General features: G+C 32.7%; 1 protein-coding gene across 1 annotated transcript in view; it reads right to left on the bottom strand.

Annotated features, from left to right (window-relative positions):
* Positions 1 to 20,493, bottom strand: part of MS3_00010430 (uncharacterized protein) — a 48,662-nt gene that overhangs the window by 10,940 nt on the left and 17,229 nt on the right. The window contains exons 15-25 of the mRNA XM_051218795.1: positions 19,822 to 19,922; positions 18,527 to 18,903; positions 17,065 to 17,493; positions 15,828 to 16,034; positions 13,142 to 13,686; positions 11,358 to 11,639; positions 10,477 to 10,549; positions 7,446 to 7,612; positions 4,220 to 4,429; positions 3,022 to 3,113; positions 1,675 to 2,067 (exon numbers count right to left, since the gene is read on the bottom strand). Coding sequence (XP_051071930.1) covers positions 1,675 to 2,067; positions 3,022 to 3,113; positions 4,220 to 4,429; positions 7,446 to 7,612; positions 10,477 to 10,549; positions 11,358 to 11,639; positions 13,142 to 13,686; positions 15,828 to 16,034; positions 17,065 to 17,493; positions 18,527 to 18,903; positions 19,822 to 19,922 — 2,876 coding nt within the window. The remainder of the gene's footprint in view (positions 1 to 1,674; positions 2,068 to 3,021; positions 3,114 to 4,219; positions 4,430 to 7,445; positions 7,613 to 10,476; positions 10,550 to 11,357; positions 11,640 to 13,141; positions 13,687 to 15,827; positions 16,035 to 17,064; positions 17,494 to 18,526; positions 18,904 to 19,821; positions 19,923 to 20,493) is intronic.

Below are 20,493 nucleotides of genomic sequence, written 5' to 3'. Positions count from 1 at the left end.
AAAAGTCTGATGCGGTCATACGTTCTAATTTCATTATTTTATTTATTTATTTAAGCACATAAACATTGGTACAAGGAAGCACCAAATACATATGCACTATATAAATCTTTTGATTTGTGTGAGGGCCGGGGTACTACTATCCGGGTGCCCAAACCGAAGCAGTTGGTTTTCCTAGGGGGCCACACCCGGAGCCTTTGATCTAAAGGTCTCATCCACAAGGCAGTGGAGCAATATCAGGAGATGGAATCTCATGGTAGCCGGTGACCAACAATTGGTTCATACACAATTTGTCCCCTCAAGATCATGGAGCCCATGTGCACGATTGGTTTAGAATCAGGGTTTTCCAACTCGCCTAGGTGCGTCCTCCGAGTCCACCAACCCGGTTAAATCGAAGAACATTCGCTTTTTGCTCTATCAACTTCGTAAACAACATCACCGTCGCGAAAAGGCAGTGAGTAGAACCACCCTGGCAGTGAATGCATGTGCCTGGCTATCTGAGAGTATTTCGATAGGGAGAGCTGACTCTACTTACCCTCATCATACCAGGCCATTTGGGTGCTAATTTCGCCATAGGTTAGTACCATTTATCCCAATACACAAAAACAAAACTAAAATGCGAACCAAAACAAAGTGGGCGCACATACACCTAAATAAATCAAGATAGCATTCTATTACGATTAAAAGCACTCTGATATCGTCTTATCTTTAATTACAAAACTACCTGTATCGATTTTGATAATGTAGGAAAGCTGCACAAAAAATTGTTATAACGCTCAACTTTCCCTTACACGAATGAGACGTTAATTTGCTTTAGACGAATATCTATACTAGATACCGTTCCAGTGTCTATTCTACAGAACCTCAACATAACTCAGATTAAGAACACGTGACTAGCCTGACTGGAACGTATGTATATTTCCAAACCAAAAGCCGACAACAATCACAATAATGATAAGGGTAGGAAAATATATAACTCATAGAATACCTGTCAGACTATCTACTAGTTTGAATAGGTAAACAACCAATCATTATTTTCCTCGCTCAACCATCGAAACTAAAAGTGTTTTAGTTAAAGAAAATTAAAAATGGTAATCCTTTTTTGATGAAGAATTATCAAATTATTTAGATTTACTGTTTGACTGGATATTTTGCAAATTACCGTAAATACATATGCACTAAATAAATCAAATGATCTGTGTGAGGTATGGGATACTGCTAGGCGCCCAAATTGAAGCAACAACAAAAAATTGAATGGGTTTATAAATGACTATACGTATATTGATTTCATATTGCTTGAAAACAATGTATAAAATATAAGTTGATTATTTTGTACTATTTTACTTCGAAATGTAGGCCATTCCCAAATTTAGGTACAGTATTGTCAGAAAATGTCATCAGATCATACAGTAACGAAGAGTAATTTATTGAAAGATATTTAACTATTTAGAATATCAGTTCAATGAGGAGAATAGGGTTGTAAAGAACTACTCATTTTAAATTTGTAAATGTATTATATACTACTGAATTACTTTGCTAGTAAAATATTACGAATAAAAACTGCAGGATAACCACAGTTTTTTTAACAATAAACATTAGTACTAATGATGACGATAAAAATAACACAATAATTAAAGCCCAGTGATGAGAAATACCAAAACAATAGAAACAACTTACGATTGATGACGTAATGCATCTAATACGGCATATCGATAAAATGGTATTTTAAGCAGAATGAATAGCATAGATAATGCAGCATTCAATTCAGTAGATTCGATTTGTTTTATTGAAAATTTTACTAAATTTGCATTATTACTGCTATAATTATTATTAGTAGTAGTAATGTTCTTTGCATTATTATTGAATTGCGAGTTTATTGTAACAGATGAATCGGTCATAGAATTAGCTTGCCAAGAACTAATTCCTAAATCCTGTTGTGATGTTAATCGTGGATCAAGTATAGGTTGTGGATTTAATAACAATTTTGTACTAGGAGCGTTTAATTCGCCAGCTGAATCATTATTTTTATTCATTGAAGATGATGAAGATAAACTCTCAACTGTTTTTGAACTGAATACCGAAAACAAACAGTTTAATTAGTTAATATAGTAAAATAATGACGAATATCAGGGAAACAGAAACATAGGACCTCGCACAAATGGCTTAAATGTAGGCTTAAAGATAAAGACAATGAAACAAGGATATAGTAGTAACCTATGAATCAATCAACTTTTAATTTAAATTGTGTTCATTGGTGCAAAATTCCAAGTTGACACATCAAAGATTGAAGAAATTAAGTGACACAATTCAAAATTCACCATAGTGGTGGTACAGTTGCATTCATAGTAACTCTTTCATGATATAATTTGTTCAATTCCATTTCACATAGCATATTATTACTTTTGTTTCATTCCTTCTAAACTACGTTTCTAATTTTTAGCTTTCCATTGTAATTTATATGATTAATTCACTCTCTTAAGCTCCTCGAACAGCTGATTGCATCTCTTGTTATAATGGTATAAAGCGTAGCAACTTAGATTAATACATAATCGTGAGAGGTTAGATGTCATCTAGAATTGAAAAGTAAGGAACGATTAAAAGTTTTCACATGCTTCACATCAGCACAATAAAAGAGAAGATTGAGATGAAATAAAGAAAATAACCCGAAAATAACTAACGGAATTAAGCTAAACTTTGACAACACAGGCCAGTAACAAACTGTCGCATCATAAAAGACCTTGTGAATTTTGCTTGACCTCTAATTGAGCTTGAAGATCAACCGGTAGTTCTAAATCATTACTCTACTACTCTGATTACAGTTTAAAAAGAGAGTGAATCTAACCCAATTAGTTATCAACCCGAAGTCTAGGAAGAAATTCGAGGGACTAAGTAAGAGAATAACGACATACTGCATTACAGAATGTATATATATAAGCTAAGAGTAGTTCATTTCATGAAAATGCTAAGTTATAATTAACATTCTTAAGTGTCGACTAAAACCCAAGGGAAAACAAAAAATCATACCACAAATTCTCGATATTATCTCCATCATTTAATGTACCTTCCGTTGATTGTTTTTCTTGTTTTTCAGTTTCATTTAATATTTGATTTCTAATCTTAAAGATAAATAGATAGATAAATATTGCGAGGTGAATGGATGTAATTCTTTTTCAGAAAAAGTAAATTATAATGGACAAAAGTGAGTCAGTCTTAGGAAAAAAGTGAAATAATTAAAATAACATATACTGTGACCATCAGATGGATTCAACAGATTATTTAGGGTAATCTTTAGTTGGCAAACCGATTTGTATCACGGGTGGATGATTTTGGTGAATTTCCGTTTTCTGATCTGTAAGGTTTAATCGTGCTCCTTAATATCTCAATAGCCATTGGCAGGGTAGTCAAAATCAAAACATCCAGCTCAGAGAGTGAAATGCCATCAAAATGATCCTTGTGTATGATACTTGGATCATGAAATGATTCCCATCAACCAATTGACCAATGTTATCCTGAACAATCTAATCACTTGTTAGTTTCTTTCTGAAACAAGAATAAACCAACGAGTAGATAGTGTAGTTGGTTATATAACCAACACTAACTGGTATTGGAGTTCATCAATACACTCGTTGAGAACGAAATCTATATGTATTTACATTTTGATAGCTGTAATCTAGTCTGTAGAATCTCAAGGTGATAACTGGAGATGTGGTGTAAATTCAACCGCATTCCAAATCAAAGTAGACAGAGAGAGTGAAATGGAAAACGCTAACTCAGTAGTTGACAATACACAACTTCAGCAAACATCACAATCCATCACTCTATTCTCTGGATATCATAATATTAAAAAAGAAACTTAACCCAGAAAAAGTGTGATAAGATACTATTATATAGTTATAGAATTTTTAGCCGTTCTTAGAACTACATTAAGTTAGTTCTAATATTCGCTTTTAAGCAATATAAAGGCAGAAGTCGATCACTTTTGAATTTCGCCCGAAAAATTAAGTCACTTTTTTAATTCCCATTTGTTTATTTCTATACAAAATTTTTACCAGCAAGATATTGGACAAACGCTTAATCTTATACAACAGTATAACACAATCTATAACCTAATGAAATGATTAGAAAACCACATATGAGAATATATAAAAAAACTCAACATTAGAAATAGATTAAACATAAATTTAAGAAATAAAAATAATAATAACACCAAGAAAATACTTACATCACCGATACTATCCAAACATGCATTAGCCAATAAACTGGCGAACGGTAAACGACAAATATCAGCTAAACGTTCAACAAATTTGAATAGATTACAGAACAGAAGATTGTTAGGTGATGAAATAGTTGCACTTAATAACTGTATCATTCCAATTAATTCGAAAGATAAAGCCAGAAGATGTGCAGCCCATATATCTCGAGAACTATTTATCTAAACGAATGAAGATCAAGAGAAGAGAAAATAAAGAGGGGGGAAAGAGACAGAAAAAGAAGTAACAACTCTTTAATGCAAATTTAAAACTACTTTAGTTACTATTCACAATAAGTCATTAAAAAAATTGAATTTGTATAATAGCCCACAATAATCTACTAAAAAAAATAAACAAGAAAACTATAATATGACCAATGAATTCGGATATTGATTCCCATATACAGGTATCAGGAGTTATGACATAAGTGCTGCTTAGCAGCACATATGCTTTAAGTTAGTTGTCATCATAAATCTACAAAATCTGATTAGTTAGTCAATAAAACTGAAATTAGAGCTTGTTACAAATATGTATTAACCCAGGTTGCTATACCAAATTAACAAGACGCGATGAAACTGACAAAATGATTGGCAAACGAGCTAAACACAGTGTACTGGTGATGAGAATGAAAAAAACTAACCATTGAAAATATGTTTTGAAAAGACAGAATGGGACCCGAGATCGAAAAGCAAGAAAACGAACGGATACATTTACACAACCGTAATCGCATCCGAGAGATATCATCTAACGTCTGCAAACACCGATCGCGAGTGTCACGTGGACCCCAATCAGATGGTCTGTATTTAACAACATCGACCAGACCAACAGTTGACGACTAATGCCATGTCCAAGTTTGGACAAAACTAAGGAATCATTGGAAACCAAATAGCCCTAAACACCCATTTTGTTATTAAATAACTTTTCATCGGGAAGAACTATACATAGGATCGAGTCCAAGATTCATGGTGAGCACTATAACATTGAATAAGTGAGTTATGAGTTAATGTTCTACATTTTATACTTCAGTCCATATGTGATATAGCCTGAGAATTCTATATTGTACCAAAAAGATAATATTGAATAAAGCCATTAATAATAATAATAATAATAATAATAATAATAATAATAATAATAATAATAATAATAATAATAATAATAATACGCATTCACTTCTACCAATGAGTTATTACCTCATTACAAACTTGATCGACTATTACGCTACAAACGAGGAAAGAATCTGGTGATAAATCTATTGCACGCCTCTTCCACTTCCATGAATCTTTAGCTGATGTCAGTTCGTAATTAAGACTAACCTTAAGTCAAACAGTCTATTCACATTTTCCACCTTAATATTACTGTAGATATTTTCATCCAGTTGAAACAGACGATTCAATAAGAATTTAGTATTTTTGTTTAGCGAAAAAGTACACTTTAAAACAAAGTTAATGAAAAGAGTGAAAACTTTTGATTTATTTACAAACCAGATAACAGTGAATCGTCTATAAAATGTTAAACAACTTCTAAATTTAAAAAGTAAAGACCTTTATGACAAACATTTAGAAAGTAATTTCGCCTTACATCTTGAAAATGTAATGAATTAGTGGGTTATTAAAACTGTAGTAATTCTAATTAAGATATTTCTAAAATTATTATTATTAATTTCGATAGAACAATGAGAAGACGGAGTTGATCTGAAAAATGTGATGTATTTGCGCTGTACATTTCGAACAATCTGGTCACACATATACTTGTCACGGCATTTTATATGAAAATTAATAAAGGTCAATTAAATGAATGTTCAAGTAAAACGGTAATAAACGGGAGAGAAACAATTTTACATAACATAGAAAGAATAAGAAATTGTCGCGCTATCCTAGGCCATAGAATGACTTAAAGATTACCAAGGTAAAACTGTTTCTCTCCTCTTTGTTACTTTTTTTACTTGATCATTCACTTAATTAACCTTTATTAATCTTCAAATAAAATGCCCTGACAAGTATATATGTGACCAGATTGTTCGAAATGTACAGCGAAAATACATCACATTTTCCAGATCAACTCCGTCTTCTCATTGTTTTATTGAAGTTTATAAAAGGGACTGATTGCTTTATATTATTATTAACCGGAATAAAAATAGCGAATATTTATTCACTGAACAAATTAGGTCTCATAATATTGATTGTGTTTAATTTCTTGATCATTATTCAATTCCTGTTGTCAACTGAAATTTCCGGACACTTTATTACGCAATACATTTTTTGTTCTTTAATAGAACATTTTTATTTATTAAATAACCATAAATACAATTACACAACTTGATTGAATGAAATAATTGAGAAAATTCTCATTGACGAATTTTTTGTAATTCCTCTAGAATGAGATAATAGATTTCTTTTACTACTTATCCACTTATTTACACTACATTGGCACGGTCACACAAAAGTGTAATACTAATATATCCATTTACTGAGTACTCGGTAAAGATGGGGAATCGATTGATGAAGCAGTAAATCTTTATCAACTGAGGTGGTTGGGACATGTGTTACGTATGCCCAACAACCGCCTACCTTGACGGGTGATGTTTTCTGGTGCAAGAGTGGGCTGGAAGAAGCATAGGGGGGACCAAACCAAAACATGGCATCAGTCCATGAAGTTACTGAAAATTGGGCTCACCTATGTTAATAGGTATAGATTACCTGGTTGGGGTTCGCATGAATATTGTGACTAACGGTTAGAGACTATGAATGATGTGGTCCAAAATTGTTTGTAGCGGCGCAGATGCATCCATTAACTGTCTTCTATCAAATTCCTAATAACTTTTGTTGTATTTTTGTTTCACTAATTTATTTTTTTTCGAGTCGTAGATTCGATGCCTAATCTTTTCAGTTACCACTTATACTGTTACTATCTCTACTATTCTGGGATTTGGTCTGACAACTTCATCTCTCTGTGTTAATGGGGTATGGCAACTTGAACCGATGTACATATGTACAGGTTCTACTTTATGGCTCACTGACTGGTCAATTTACTAGAAAATTTCAGTACTAATTATCTAGCTTTGTAAGTAGTTGTTACTTGGCGACACAGTGTTACATAAACAAACCGATCACAATCAACCATATAATGATGCAGTTTTTTGTCTATTATAACTAGCCACTTTTTATTGAGCTAAAAAAGAGTAATTACTTTGATGCTCACCTTAGATTCATCATTCGAATCGAAAGATCCTTGAACGGTAACTACTGGCGATGGTAAAGGTAATAAATCTAAGAATATCAGTATGCCCGGTAAAAAGAAGCAAGGTGATGATATAGTAAAATGAACTAATTCTTTTAGCATTAAAACCCAAAATGATTTATTAATCTCTAAAAGAAAGAAATAACGAGGAAAATTAAGGGTAATTATGTTAAACAATGAAGTTCTTATGGTGTTAAAAAAAATCCACAAAATAAACTTTTTTAAATTCACATGGTAGTGTTTAATTGAATCTTCCCATTGATGTTTAGGACTGCAATTGATCAGCCTCTTGCTGGTATATTTGCATACTGTGCGTATTGCCTTAATTCATAAGCATTATAAGCAAAGCAGTGGAATCCAGGACACGCGTTTTTATTTGGGACTTGTCAGCTGGATGTATCTGCATCTCAGAGATGTTCAATATGTGCCTCGAACCCAGTACCGTTCGTTTCAAGAGCCACCTGCGTCATTGTAACTGATTCTTAACTGTGATCCCAGACGTCTGCAACCACCGGTCACACTTATCGCGCTTAACCCCAACCAGGCAATCTATATCTATCAACATAGCTCAGAACAACGGTCAGTGACTTCATGGACTGATACCACGTATTGGTTTGGGCACCCCTAGCTTCTTTTAAACTTACTTCCACGTCAGTAAACATCGTATAGCCAGATAAGCAATGATTATTTAAACGTAACACAGGTCTTAATAATTTCAATCGACGAAAAGTGATAACTTCATCAACCACTTGGTCACTTTTGCTTATTACCCAATGTCTAACATCAAGATTGTTCACTGAGACACTCCACGAAACGCGACCAATGCTTAGATGACACCTGTGATCAAAAATCTCTAGCTTGCCTACGTCTTTCGCTTCATACACCACGTTTAACAGCCACGAAATAATACAGAGAAAACTGTTGCACAGTATACCTATTCTACAAATGACAAAATAATGAAGGCTAACTAAGCTTTTGAACCCAGGCCGAGGTTCCGTCAAGGCTGATGAGACTTCCAGAATAACTGAAGTAGCCAAGACACTGAACTAATCTACTCCATATAATTATCTCAGGCGTTGATGCTAATCCTGAAGTAGCACTTCGCATTTACACGAAGAAAAGTGCATTTCAAAGATGTCAACACTATTTCTCAGAGTAAAGGATTCTGTATTTTGTCAGTATCATTATCAAATAGGATTAGATCATCTGCAAACCTCGTGGTAGGAGATTCATCCCTGAAAATTTAGATGAAGCAAATGATATTTGCAGGAGGATATCTATGACAAAATTTGAAAGATGGAGACAGTAGGTAGCTCTGATGAAAACCATTTGATGTTTACGGTAACTAAACAAATTTCATTAGTTGAATCAACATAAATAGTAAACATATACTTTAGATTTCTTCTGAATTATTACTGATTTGAATCGATCGATAGGCTGGTGGGTCAACCAGTCAGTTACAACATAGGACCAGGCACATATATGCATCGGTCCAAGTTGCTATACCTCACCAACACAACAAGATGAACACCGGATTCATAAAAGTAGTCAATTCAGTTGTGGTAATATATAAAAGAAAGATTGTATATAAGAACATAGTACACGAAGAAAGAATTAGTTCGTAGAAAGAAAGATATGAAGTGATTTTAATCTCTTAGGGAAGATAGATAGTGTATACACCGACGCCATTGTGATCGATTCTGATCCTTGTCCAACAGAGTCTCCAACCATTGCTTAGGATAGTCACGCGGACCCCAAACAAGTAGTCTACACCTACCAACATGGCTCAGACTAGAAGTTAGTGTCTTCAAGCACTGATGCCACGTTTTGGTTTGACCGACCCTAACTTTCTCCCAACCATCTCCGACACCGGTTAGCATTGCACGTCGTGGTAGTCGGTGTTCAGGTAAACCATCTCAGTCGATGAAGATCCACAACCTCATCAACTGATTTACCATCATTCCCTAATACCCTGGGTCTAACCTCACTATTACTTACCCGGTGATCCCAGAAGATGCGAGCAATATTTCTAAGACATCTGTGGTCAAATACTAGTAGCTTACGAGTATCTTCTACTCCCAATGGCCATGTTTCGCGGTCATAAAGTAAAACAGAACGAACTGCCGCACAGTATACTCGTCCTTTTGTTGATAGACGGATATCTCGCCTGCGCCATAGGTGACGTAAGTTGGCAAAAGTCAAGCGAGCTTTTCGAATCCGTGTAGAGATTTCGTCAGACACCAACCCATTAGGGCTGATCAGACTTCCAAGATAAGTGAAGTTGTCAACGCGTTCGACTACTTCATTTCCTATCCTTAGTTCAGGTGTTGACACAGACCAGTTCTGAAGCAACAACTTGCATTTAGGGGGAGAGTAGCGCATTCCAAATATTCTGGCATTGTTGCTTAGTGCTACCAGAAGACTCTGCATTTTATCAGCGTCTTCACCAAACAGGACTATGTCATCTGCGTATTCTAAGTCGATAAGTGGACCTCCTGGAAGGAGCTCAATACGAGAATGTTATTTCCATCAGTAGGTCTATGATGAAGTTGAACAAAAATGAAGAAAGTGGACAGCCTTAACGGACACCACTTAAGGTTGCAAAAACAGCTGGTGGATACATTCAAAATAAGTTGTTTTTTTAGATTTGAGCATCACTAAAAATTATCATCTATTTATCAAAGTTTAGTCAAACAGTTACCTAATTAAATTTTCAACAATGACAGATACCCACACTTCAATTACAAACACTACTACTATGGAGAAATCTACTATGAAGTTATCAATAATCAAGGCATTCTATAAAATGCGAGTAGGTTAACAAAGCAACTTATCAAACTCGTCAGAGGTTTAAAATTTAAAATTAATCATATAAGTTAACCATATGCTTTGTACATTTAAAACCCTATTCATAAAGTAATTTCATATAATAGAGTCAAATAAGCATGGGGTAACGATGGAAATGATAATAGTAGTTATCATCAAACTATACCTTGAACATTTAGTACTCTGTTTAACTCGGAGTGTGTATAAGCCAACAGACCAATTATTATACTATCACGAATCTAAATACATAAAGAGAATGAAATGTATGTTGATTGGGTAAACGAATAAGATATTATTAATATCCATAATTCATGTTGCATTAATGTAGATTTGTTAAGAAACGACTACCTCATTTAGAAATAAATATGACTTGAATTTATATTATCATGGTAAGTAATGAAATAATATAAATTATTTGTTAGAACTCTAGAAGCCATATCCACCGGAAACAATTGGGTTACTTTCACTACCGGATTTCCGATTAGATAAATTTCCTCAAGATACTTTGTCTTTTAGTATAAAAAATTTTACATTGAATGTTTATTGTTTAACATACTAGTAAGGCAATGATGACAATACTATATTATTCCATGTTAAAAATATGAGTAATAAATAAATCTTGTATCGAAATTTTGATAATCCTTTAGTTACTTTCTTCCAGTAGAATTGTATATGAGTTATAATAACCCATTAGTGTATCTGATTTTATAACCCCGTTTTGTTGTAAAACTCCATTTTTATTATGTTTTATTAACTCGCATACATTCATGATGATAAATTATATTTAACATTAGTGTATGATAAATTCCAATGAATCACTAAATCGACAACTTAATGGCTAGGGTTTGAGCGCACATCCAAACTACGCTACATCTGAATTTCGTCTGAGCAGTTGGGTAGTAGGAATTTTCATGTAAAGATTGCGAACAATGGACTAGTACATGAACCCATCTATAATTTACATGAAATCTAACATACAAATTACACCTTTGTAGTTTGGAAGCATTGAACTAAACTTTTAAAGCAAATAAAAATGTGTATATTTACCCTTTCAAGTTGAACAGCTTTGGGTCCAGGTGGACAATAAGTAAAGATTGTGCAAGCATATGCATGAAATAATGGATTTAAAATTCTAGTATCTTGAAAATCAACACCTTGAATTGATATGATAGTACGCAAAACAGCAGAAACAATTTGTGTTAAAGAATCAAACATGGAAAATATTATACTGATATTCGAATTACAAGTACTTATATCGATTAAATCAATTGTATTATTTGCTTGAGATAATGTAGCTTGAAGTTGAATTATGAAGAAATCTGATAACTTCTAAATAAAACAACAACAAATATATTATATTAATAATTAACAATCGAATATATGTAACCGAAAGTATAAATGTTAATAATTAGACAAACAATTAATAATTCTTAAATGATACATAAAAAGAACTATTGTCATAATATCAACTTTGAACGATGATTTTTCATCAGATTTTGAGCAAAAATAAAGAATTTTATTTTATTTATTTATTTGAACACATAAATATTTGTATGAAGGGGCACCGAATGCATATGAGCCACACAAGTCACTTGGTTCGTGTGTGAGCTAGGGTACTGACCGGGTGCCCAGACCGGAGGTGGTTTTCTCAGGGGACCACAGCCGGAGCCTTTGACCTAAAGGTCTGATCCACAAGTCAGTGAAACAACATCATAAGATGCAATCCCATGGTAGTCGGTGACCAACATTGAGTTCATACGCCATTTGTTTCCTCATGATCCTGGAGCCCATGTGCACCATTGGTTTGGAATCAGGGTTTTCCAACTCCCCTAGGTGGACCCTCCGTGTCCGCCAGGCTGGTTAAAGCGCCGGACATTCACTTTTCGTTCTATCCATTTCATAAACAAAACCCCCGCCATGAGAAGGCAGATTTACAGTCCGAATATATAGTATTAATTATTTTTTATATACTGAAATTTTTGAGTACACGATCAAGCTATACTTGGGTTCATGAATTTTGGAAAAATTTGTAGACTAACACACAAACACACGATTGAAGAAATTAAACTACGTGATACACTATCAATATACTATGCTTTCGGTGAGCCTACCCGTTAGTATTTAACTAATTAATAAGTAAAGCTAATTGCTATATTTCTATTTAGAGCTAAAACTTGCAACCGAGCAGTATCATTAGCCCTTGTGCTTTGGATGTGGCTAGAAAGTCAAGTACATAAATCTATGCCTAGTAAATAAGTCAACCAAGAGAAATGCTTCAGTTGATAAACGCAAAGAAGATATTACGACTAACTGTAAATGCCAATAAGAGACTGATTAATTCTAGTTCTGAACGTCAGTGGGAAGATTCAAATAACCAATACAAATGAATTGAGATTGAATGTTTGTACTATGATATTAGGCTAACTAAAACCATTTATTAAGCCATAATTTCAAAAAACTCGGTAAATATTAATACGGTAGACTGAAAAATATCAGAAATAAATAATACTTATTTATCCACAATATATCTTTCGGTACATTGTAACTTGAACTAATCACTTGAATAGTAAAAACTTCTAAAGATGAAAATATTATCAAAATATTTTGGAACGTTTGCCTCCGTATGTCATTGTCATCTATTTCTTTTATCGTATTATTATCATCTCAGCAAGCTAACTATTATTATCTAATAATCACATCAATTATGTTCACTAGATCTGCAAACGTTCACGTTCAAAACTTCTCGTTCTTGTTAAGTCAGCTACCTATATTTTACAAAAAATAATAATAAAAGTAGGGGAGTAGAAATTACTTGAAAAGCATGAACTTACTTGAATTAATGTGATAAATGTATTCAACCCATTCATACTAAAAATTTCAATAAGCACTTGAGTACGGGATAGAATAATTTGTTGCTCTGAATAAGAACTATCTGATAAACGATTAAATGTTGAAGAGTGATTGGAGCCTAGTATGCTTGTACGCAATAAACGTAGTATTAACAAAATACTAGGTGGCATAAATCGACCAGCTGAAAGTTGAGAAGTTAGTTGTCGACGCCCAGAATAATTCATTTGTGATGTGAAAACATTATTTGGAGCTGCAAGAAGATCATCAGCAACTTCAAGACCTAGAATTGTATCTAATGCATCATTAAATTCACTAGTCATTGTTTGTAACTGTTTAATTAACCAGGAACAAGATTCAGGTGAAAGTAGGGAGTCTGATGGTATATTCAAAATACCAGTTACATGAGAACGAGATGGTCCATCACAAAGCCAATGTAAGTAACTACCAACTGTTCGTGTAAATGAAGTCATTTGAGCTAATACATCAATAGGTGGAATATCTTGTATACTTTCAATTTGCTGGGAAGCTAAAAAAAGATTTTTTAAAAACATTAATTACTAATGATGGTACTGGCATTACTTTTACTACTCTGGGATGTGCCTCTCTGTAGTAATGAGGTATGGTAATTTGAACTGATGCAGAAATGTGTCAGATTTTTAGCTGATTATAATGATGAAGTAAGGTATGAAAAATATGAGTAAATAAAGAGTTCACATGGTATTTTACACCAAACTTGAAAAACAATAAGTTAACCATATGTTCGATACATTCCCTAAAGTGTATTGTATATACCAGTGTTTCCAGTTAAAATTATCAGTTGATGCAATACATATTACCAACAAAAATTTAAAGTGTTTTATATTAATATTTTGATTTGCCTATGACTATCATTATACTGTATGATTTCTAGAAATGGATTCCTTAAATAAGGTTAGTAGGTTACTTGGAGCTGGAGTGACAAGCTTTAGTACGTAGTTGTAATTTGGCATTATTATATTTCCTCCCACAAGTAACTAGAAAAAACCCTACGAAATCCTAATTATAATAACTACCGATTGTACAACTGACCATGATTGCTGAGACATTGAACTAATGTAAAGAATCACAAATGATTAAATCAGATAAGATATAAATAAGCACGCAAGTAGATCCATTATTGGTTCCTTGAAATTTCTAAACTCAATTGTCTGATGTAACTTCATAAAATATATTTAAATTAAGTCAATATTATTCGAGTTATCAAGTGAATATCTTAACAAAATTCCCGTCAGATAAGGAACTTACTAGTGAAGAAATGTGCGAATAATTTAATTATGAATTATCTCCTAGAACAATAGGTATACTGAACACTAAACGACAGTGTTATGTCCCGACAAGAATAATGAATGGTAACTTTTGGAATTAATTTAAAGACCAATACTAAACGTATATATCTATTGTATAATTATTAATTAACTAAACTATGCATATTCATATTCCTCTTCTTATAAGCTTTATTTTGACCCAATAAACTATTATTATACGTTTTACCATTCTTGAGCTATACCCAGTATTACTACCTCCCTCATTCACAACCACATCTGGCTAACTCTTGTACAAATGCTCTTTCATATTTTATTGGTACGCTGTGGTCTGTTTGATTGGTATATAAACTCAGTACGTTTGAAATATAATGATTCATATTGCAGAGGCTGAGATTGGCGTTCTGGACTTAACTGGCTGGGCTAGGCGGAAAGCAGGACCAATCAGGACTCCAGGCTGCTCATAAGGGTTTACGCGTCATTGGTCCGATCGATAAGTCACTGCTCCCTAATTGGTGGTCACAAGTTATAACAGACAGATAACTCCCTATTTTTCAGTCAGTTAGAACTAGTTTCACAAAGAGTGCAAAGTCGAGGGCCATAGTGTAAGATAGGTTTAGAGCTATTAGTCGTAAACGTTATTATTACACCCTTTGAAACTAGACAACTATAAAGTAAGCGAACGAACAGATTGAGAAGCTTAGTAAAAAACCAGTGGAAAAATATGTAGCATTCGCTGGGGAAAGTGAAAGTCGAATATTCAACAAATAAAAATCAATAGGCAAACTAATATGGGAAACATTAAACAGATGTACACAAACTCCACATAGACATGCTTCCCTAAACAATCCTGACAGATTTCCGCTGAAGAAATAAGAATAGAATATGAATAGATATTTTGAAAATAAAACAAAACTTCAAAATATTATTAGATGAATAAAGTCAATATGAGATACCTGGCTACCAGCTTAATTGACGTTACGACAGATTGGCAGTTCAAGAGTTTAAAAGATACTGATGACATTGTAAACAATGTAACAAGTGCAAATATGTACATGTATACTAGAATTTGGAGTCACATTAATTTCTGAAGATGAAACACACTGCTTTAACTTCGACTAATGAAAACTGCTTGAACATTAATACGACGTAATATCTCACGACCCTACTTTGATTAAATAAAAGCCCCATGCTCTCATTAAGAGAAATTGAGACCTAGAGGAACTTCGTTCAAGCCCAACTCGATGCATACGAAGTACTAGCGTGGGAAACTTTCTCGTTAAACTGCAGAATGGAAGAATCATATTGTAAGTATAGATATGAAAATAAACACAATGATAAATAACGACCTAGTAGAACAGCTTACGAGTAATCAATTGTGCTAAACGAGGTCCATAACGATCTAAGTAGAACACATTCTCACTATGACGTAATACAGTAATAACCAATGTATTCACTAAACTATTCAAGTGTATTGGTCCAGAGAGAAGATTACGAATTGTTGCTTTTGAGCTTAATACATTTGTCGCTTCGACTTGATCGTTCGTCGGTGACTGTTCAGCATTCGATTGAGCTAGTAACAAAGAATAAAATGTAACGATAAAAAATTTTTGGAAGAAAAAAACAAGACTAAACATGACATATATTAAACCATAAAGCAAAAAAAGCATTGCTAAAATTGGTCATAGATAAAACGAACACTAAGATGAGAATACAAACATATAACTAAGTTCGTTCTAAATATTACACTTCGCACGATTTTCATGTTAATGTGAGACAAGTTTAATAATAATTTATATTATGATTAAAAGGAACAGTTACTTCTAAAGAAATTAGCATCAAAATATAAAATCCCTTGAATAAAGATTAATTAATAACTGTTATTCAAAATGAAAACACTAACTGAATACATTATCATAACCCGTTATATGGAGACATGGTTAAGCCATCCGAATAATAGAAAAGCATTTTCTTTAAAAAGAAAACAAGAATATTCTAACATTCAACAGTGAAATATGATTATATGCATACACAACAATTAACGAGTTAATCAAAAGAAACTTAGAATTAAGCGCATATATACATTGGCACAAGTTGCCATATCACCTTATTAGTACAATATGATGAAATTAGCAAGACAATAGTAAAGTAGTAAAAGTATCAGTGATAGTAAAAATCACTTAGTTATAGACAATATGATTTGGGAGGAAAAAATAAATTTGAAGGAAACAAAAGTATAAGATAATTTTTAATCTACAGATTTAGTGGAATAGATCTGAGATGCTGCAACGAATTCCGAACTGTCAATTATAGCCTTCAATCCTTGGTTAAAATAATTAATGGGATTGACTGAATCAACATAATATTGCGCGGAACATGCTTTAATCTAATCTATATCCCACTAACAAAGATATATGAAGATTATGATAAGTAAACAGTATATAGATCAAAATGAATTTAGATTTGAATGGTAAATAATTAGTTACACAATGAAAGCATACTACTGTATGTAGTGAATTTAAAAACTCACATGCAACTATATGGAAAATAACAAGATTTAATATACTCAATAGGATCCTCATACAGAATGTCAAGTAACTTACTATTAGATTTTATATCATCACTTGAACTTTTCGGTTTTTCATTTTTTGTCATTGATTTATTAACTGTACTGTTTCCTCCACCTTTCGCATCTAAATCTTGCTCAGAGAAAGCTTCAATTATCATTAATAATGGAGCAAAATAATCATCCATAGCGAGCACATCAGCAATCCATATAGGCCCTGCAGTAGTAAGAGTTGTAAGTACATATTCTTTTATATTTTCTACATTAAACAAATGATCATCATCCATGAAACCACCATTGATTGAATCTATATCCATAAAATTAGAAAATTGTCCAATAGAATTCAATGTTAGCCTGGTTAATCCGAATAAAGCATCACGAATATTGATTTCATTGGCTCGGAGATCAGCAGTAATATTAGTCTCTGATTGAAGTTGTGTAATAAAGGAATAAACACCTGTCATACCTCAAGAAAAAATTATATTTGATAATAAAATTTATATTAATATGATAGAAACAAAAAGTACTGAAATGGTTTCAAAAGATGGGGACTGCGATAACCTGGCCTGATAGACAATATACGAAATTCCATGTTACAACGATGTCTACACGTATGCATGCAGGAAAACTATTGCAATTCAAAGACTTAATTTCAATGAGTATAATAACAAAATATAGTTCACAAACGTTTTATGATTTGTAGTCATAACTCTACTAATCCAGATGCAAAATATGATTATGATTGTAGACAAAATTGTAAATGGATATAATAGTGACAGTTCTTTCGAAGTGATGCATATAATCTTTTTAAACAATAATACTCGTCTGCCACGAGAAATATCAACACATCCTTAATCCTAGTCAAAAACAGTCAGTCATATTAATTGTAAAATTTAGTACAAACAGGAATTGATCCAAGTCGACTCAACCAGAACAATAAAAAAGGGAAATCAACGAGATGAGAAATAGAGAATGAAAAATGATCATTTAATCTATAGTAGACAGATAAATACTAGATACGTAGTTAAAAAGAATTAAAGGAGATCGTAAGATGACAACCACCTAAAATACAATAACCTGAAGATTTAATGAAAAATAGAAACTGAATCTGTGATATTGTGACTTTCGAGCCGTATTATTGATTATCTAAAACTATATATTGTGATTACCTAACAGATTTGAACTTGTGATGTTGAACATATCAATAAGATGGTGAAACTCAGTAACTAAATATAACACTTTCTACTCGGATTTATCATGAAAAAATTTTGCTGCAATGATGACACTACTTAACCCCTCAAGCCGAATTGTATATGAGGCAGGACTCAGGCCCGTGACCTGAGAGTTTAGAAATTTTACAACGCTCAACATTAACAGCAGTACGACAGATATATATATATATATATATATATATATATATATATATATATACTAAATAAATACATATAGATTTAATTATACAAATATTTGTTATTATAATAAGTTTAACATAAACAAACCTTTCCTTCTTGTCCAATCAATCAGTAAATCTAAATATCGTAAAGCCTCAATTTTATAAATTAACTCCAAACCGAATATTAAATAATTTGATGCAACTGTTTTACTGTTACTCATGGTATCCTTTAACATGATATTGGAAAATGTTTGTAGACAAGCCTTAATCAGTAGACTAGTTGATTCAGGTCGAAAAGCCAAAAACAACAAACCAGAAGAATGACAACACAAAGTGCATAATAATTCATGAATTGATGCTTGAATTTGAATGACTAAACACGACAGATTTATTTCATGACTATCTAATTCACTTTCTTGTAAGAAATCATCATGGATTTTAGTGAGTTGATTCATTAAACCAGTCAAAGAATTAATCAGATCACTAAAAGAATAAAAATGAGGATATATGAAAATTTAGGAGCAACTATCAACATAAAAACATATATCTCATTACAAATTGCTTTGTTATATATATATATATATATGATGCAACGTACATCTCCTACTACTTATCTCGGACACTGAATCCAAAGAACTCATAACAAAAATATCCTCTAATCCTTTAACAAATGCGAAGAGAAGGAAAACAGAAGGTTTATGGAAGCTCTGATCGACGGTGATACAATATGAAGTATGTACGCATTTGTAGAGTTCGAAACATTCTTGAGAATCAAAAACTGAAAATCAGTTTCAGAATGCCTAATTCAACTTTACGGGCGCAATTAAAAAACAGATTTGAGATAAGGTTATTTATAAGCATTAACCTCTGGTGACGACTTAATCAAAATGACTCCCTCAGCATAACTTGTATTAACCCTTAACTGATTTAGAAAACAAATAATAGAAATTATCGTAGCTGAGTGTTTAAAAAAAATAATACTGGTGGAGAGGATGGCGATTAGTCTTAAATATTAAAAGCTAACCAGCTGAGAACTGTACATTCAGGTTTTATAGTAGTAATTTTATTCTTCTCTAAAGTATATGTGTTCAAGATCGAAGTACCATTTTTGTTACAATCCGAACTTGTATACATTCAGTGCCATAGTTGAAAACTTTATTGCTCATCTACTTGTTTGTAATAATAAGATTGAGATGTTAGTGTTTACTAAATTTTAAGGCTAACAAAGTGAACTGAATTTTGAGCTAGTAACATGAGCTAAATAGTTTAAAATGTTCAGTTAAAAAAAGTATATTAAAAACCCATCTGTTCACTATTTTTGCTCTTATTATTACTATTACACATGATTTTTGCAAGTAAAATAAAAAACGAAAAGCGCTCTTCATGAAACAGTAAACTTGCCAAGAGTCCAGCATGGCACATAAATCTGCGTATGGATTGTGAGAGATACATTTGTTACCATTTAACAATAATGGACATGGGAGAGAATATCTCGGATTTGCCTACAATTAAAATTAAAATATATATGCAGATAATATGTTAGTGTACTGACATGACTACACTTCATTAGAAAAAACCTAATATAATTCACACCAAAAAATATATTCGATCCCATTCAGATAGTAACTGAGAAATCATGACAATCACATATTTAATTTGCACCTATTTTAGTCAAACATTTAAATCAACCACTTTATTTGTCGGTAAATCACAAGCGAACTTGATTCCGAAACAAAGCTGAATCAGTTTAAGCTGCCACATTAAACAAAATCACAGCGACAGGACGTTAGAAGGATGAGAAGCAAAGCAATCTGGTAACAATAATAATAATGATAATAATAATAAGAAGAAGAAGAAGAAGAAGGCCCAAAGGAAAATCCAATATGAGGAGTATGGTTTGAGAAAAACAAATGAAATCAACAACGAACCAATTAGTCATACGCAACGTGAAACCTGCAAGGTTTATTCATCGGTCCACGTTGTCACACCCCATTGGCACAAAGAGATTAAATTGTCGGGGTAAATGCTAAAATAATAGAGATAGTAATAATATGTGCCAAAAGGAAAGATTAG

The sequence above is a fragment of the Schistosoma haematobium genome, chromosome ZW (assembly GCF_000699445.3).
Source record: "Schistosoma haematobium chromosome ZW, whole genome shotgun sequence".
Classification (NCBI taxonomy): Eukaryota; Metazoa; Platyhelminthes; class Trematoda; order Strigeidida; family Schistosomatidae; genus Schistosoma; species Schistosoma haematobium.
This window is presented reverse-complemented; position numbering and strand designations above follow the sequence as displayed.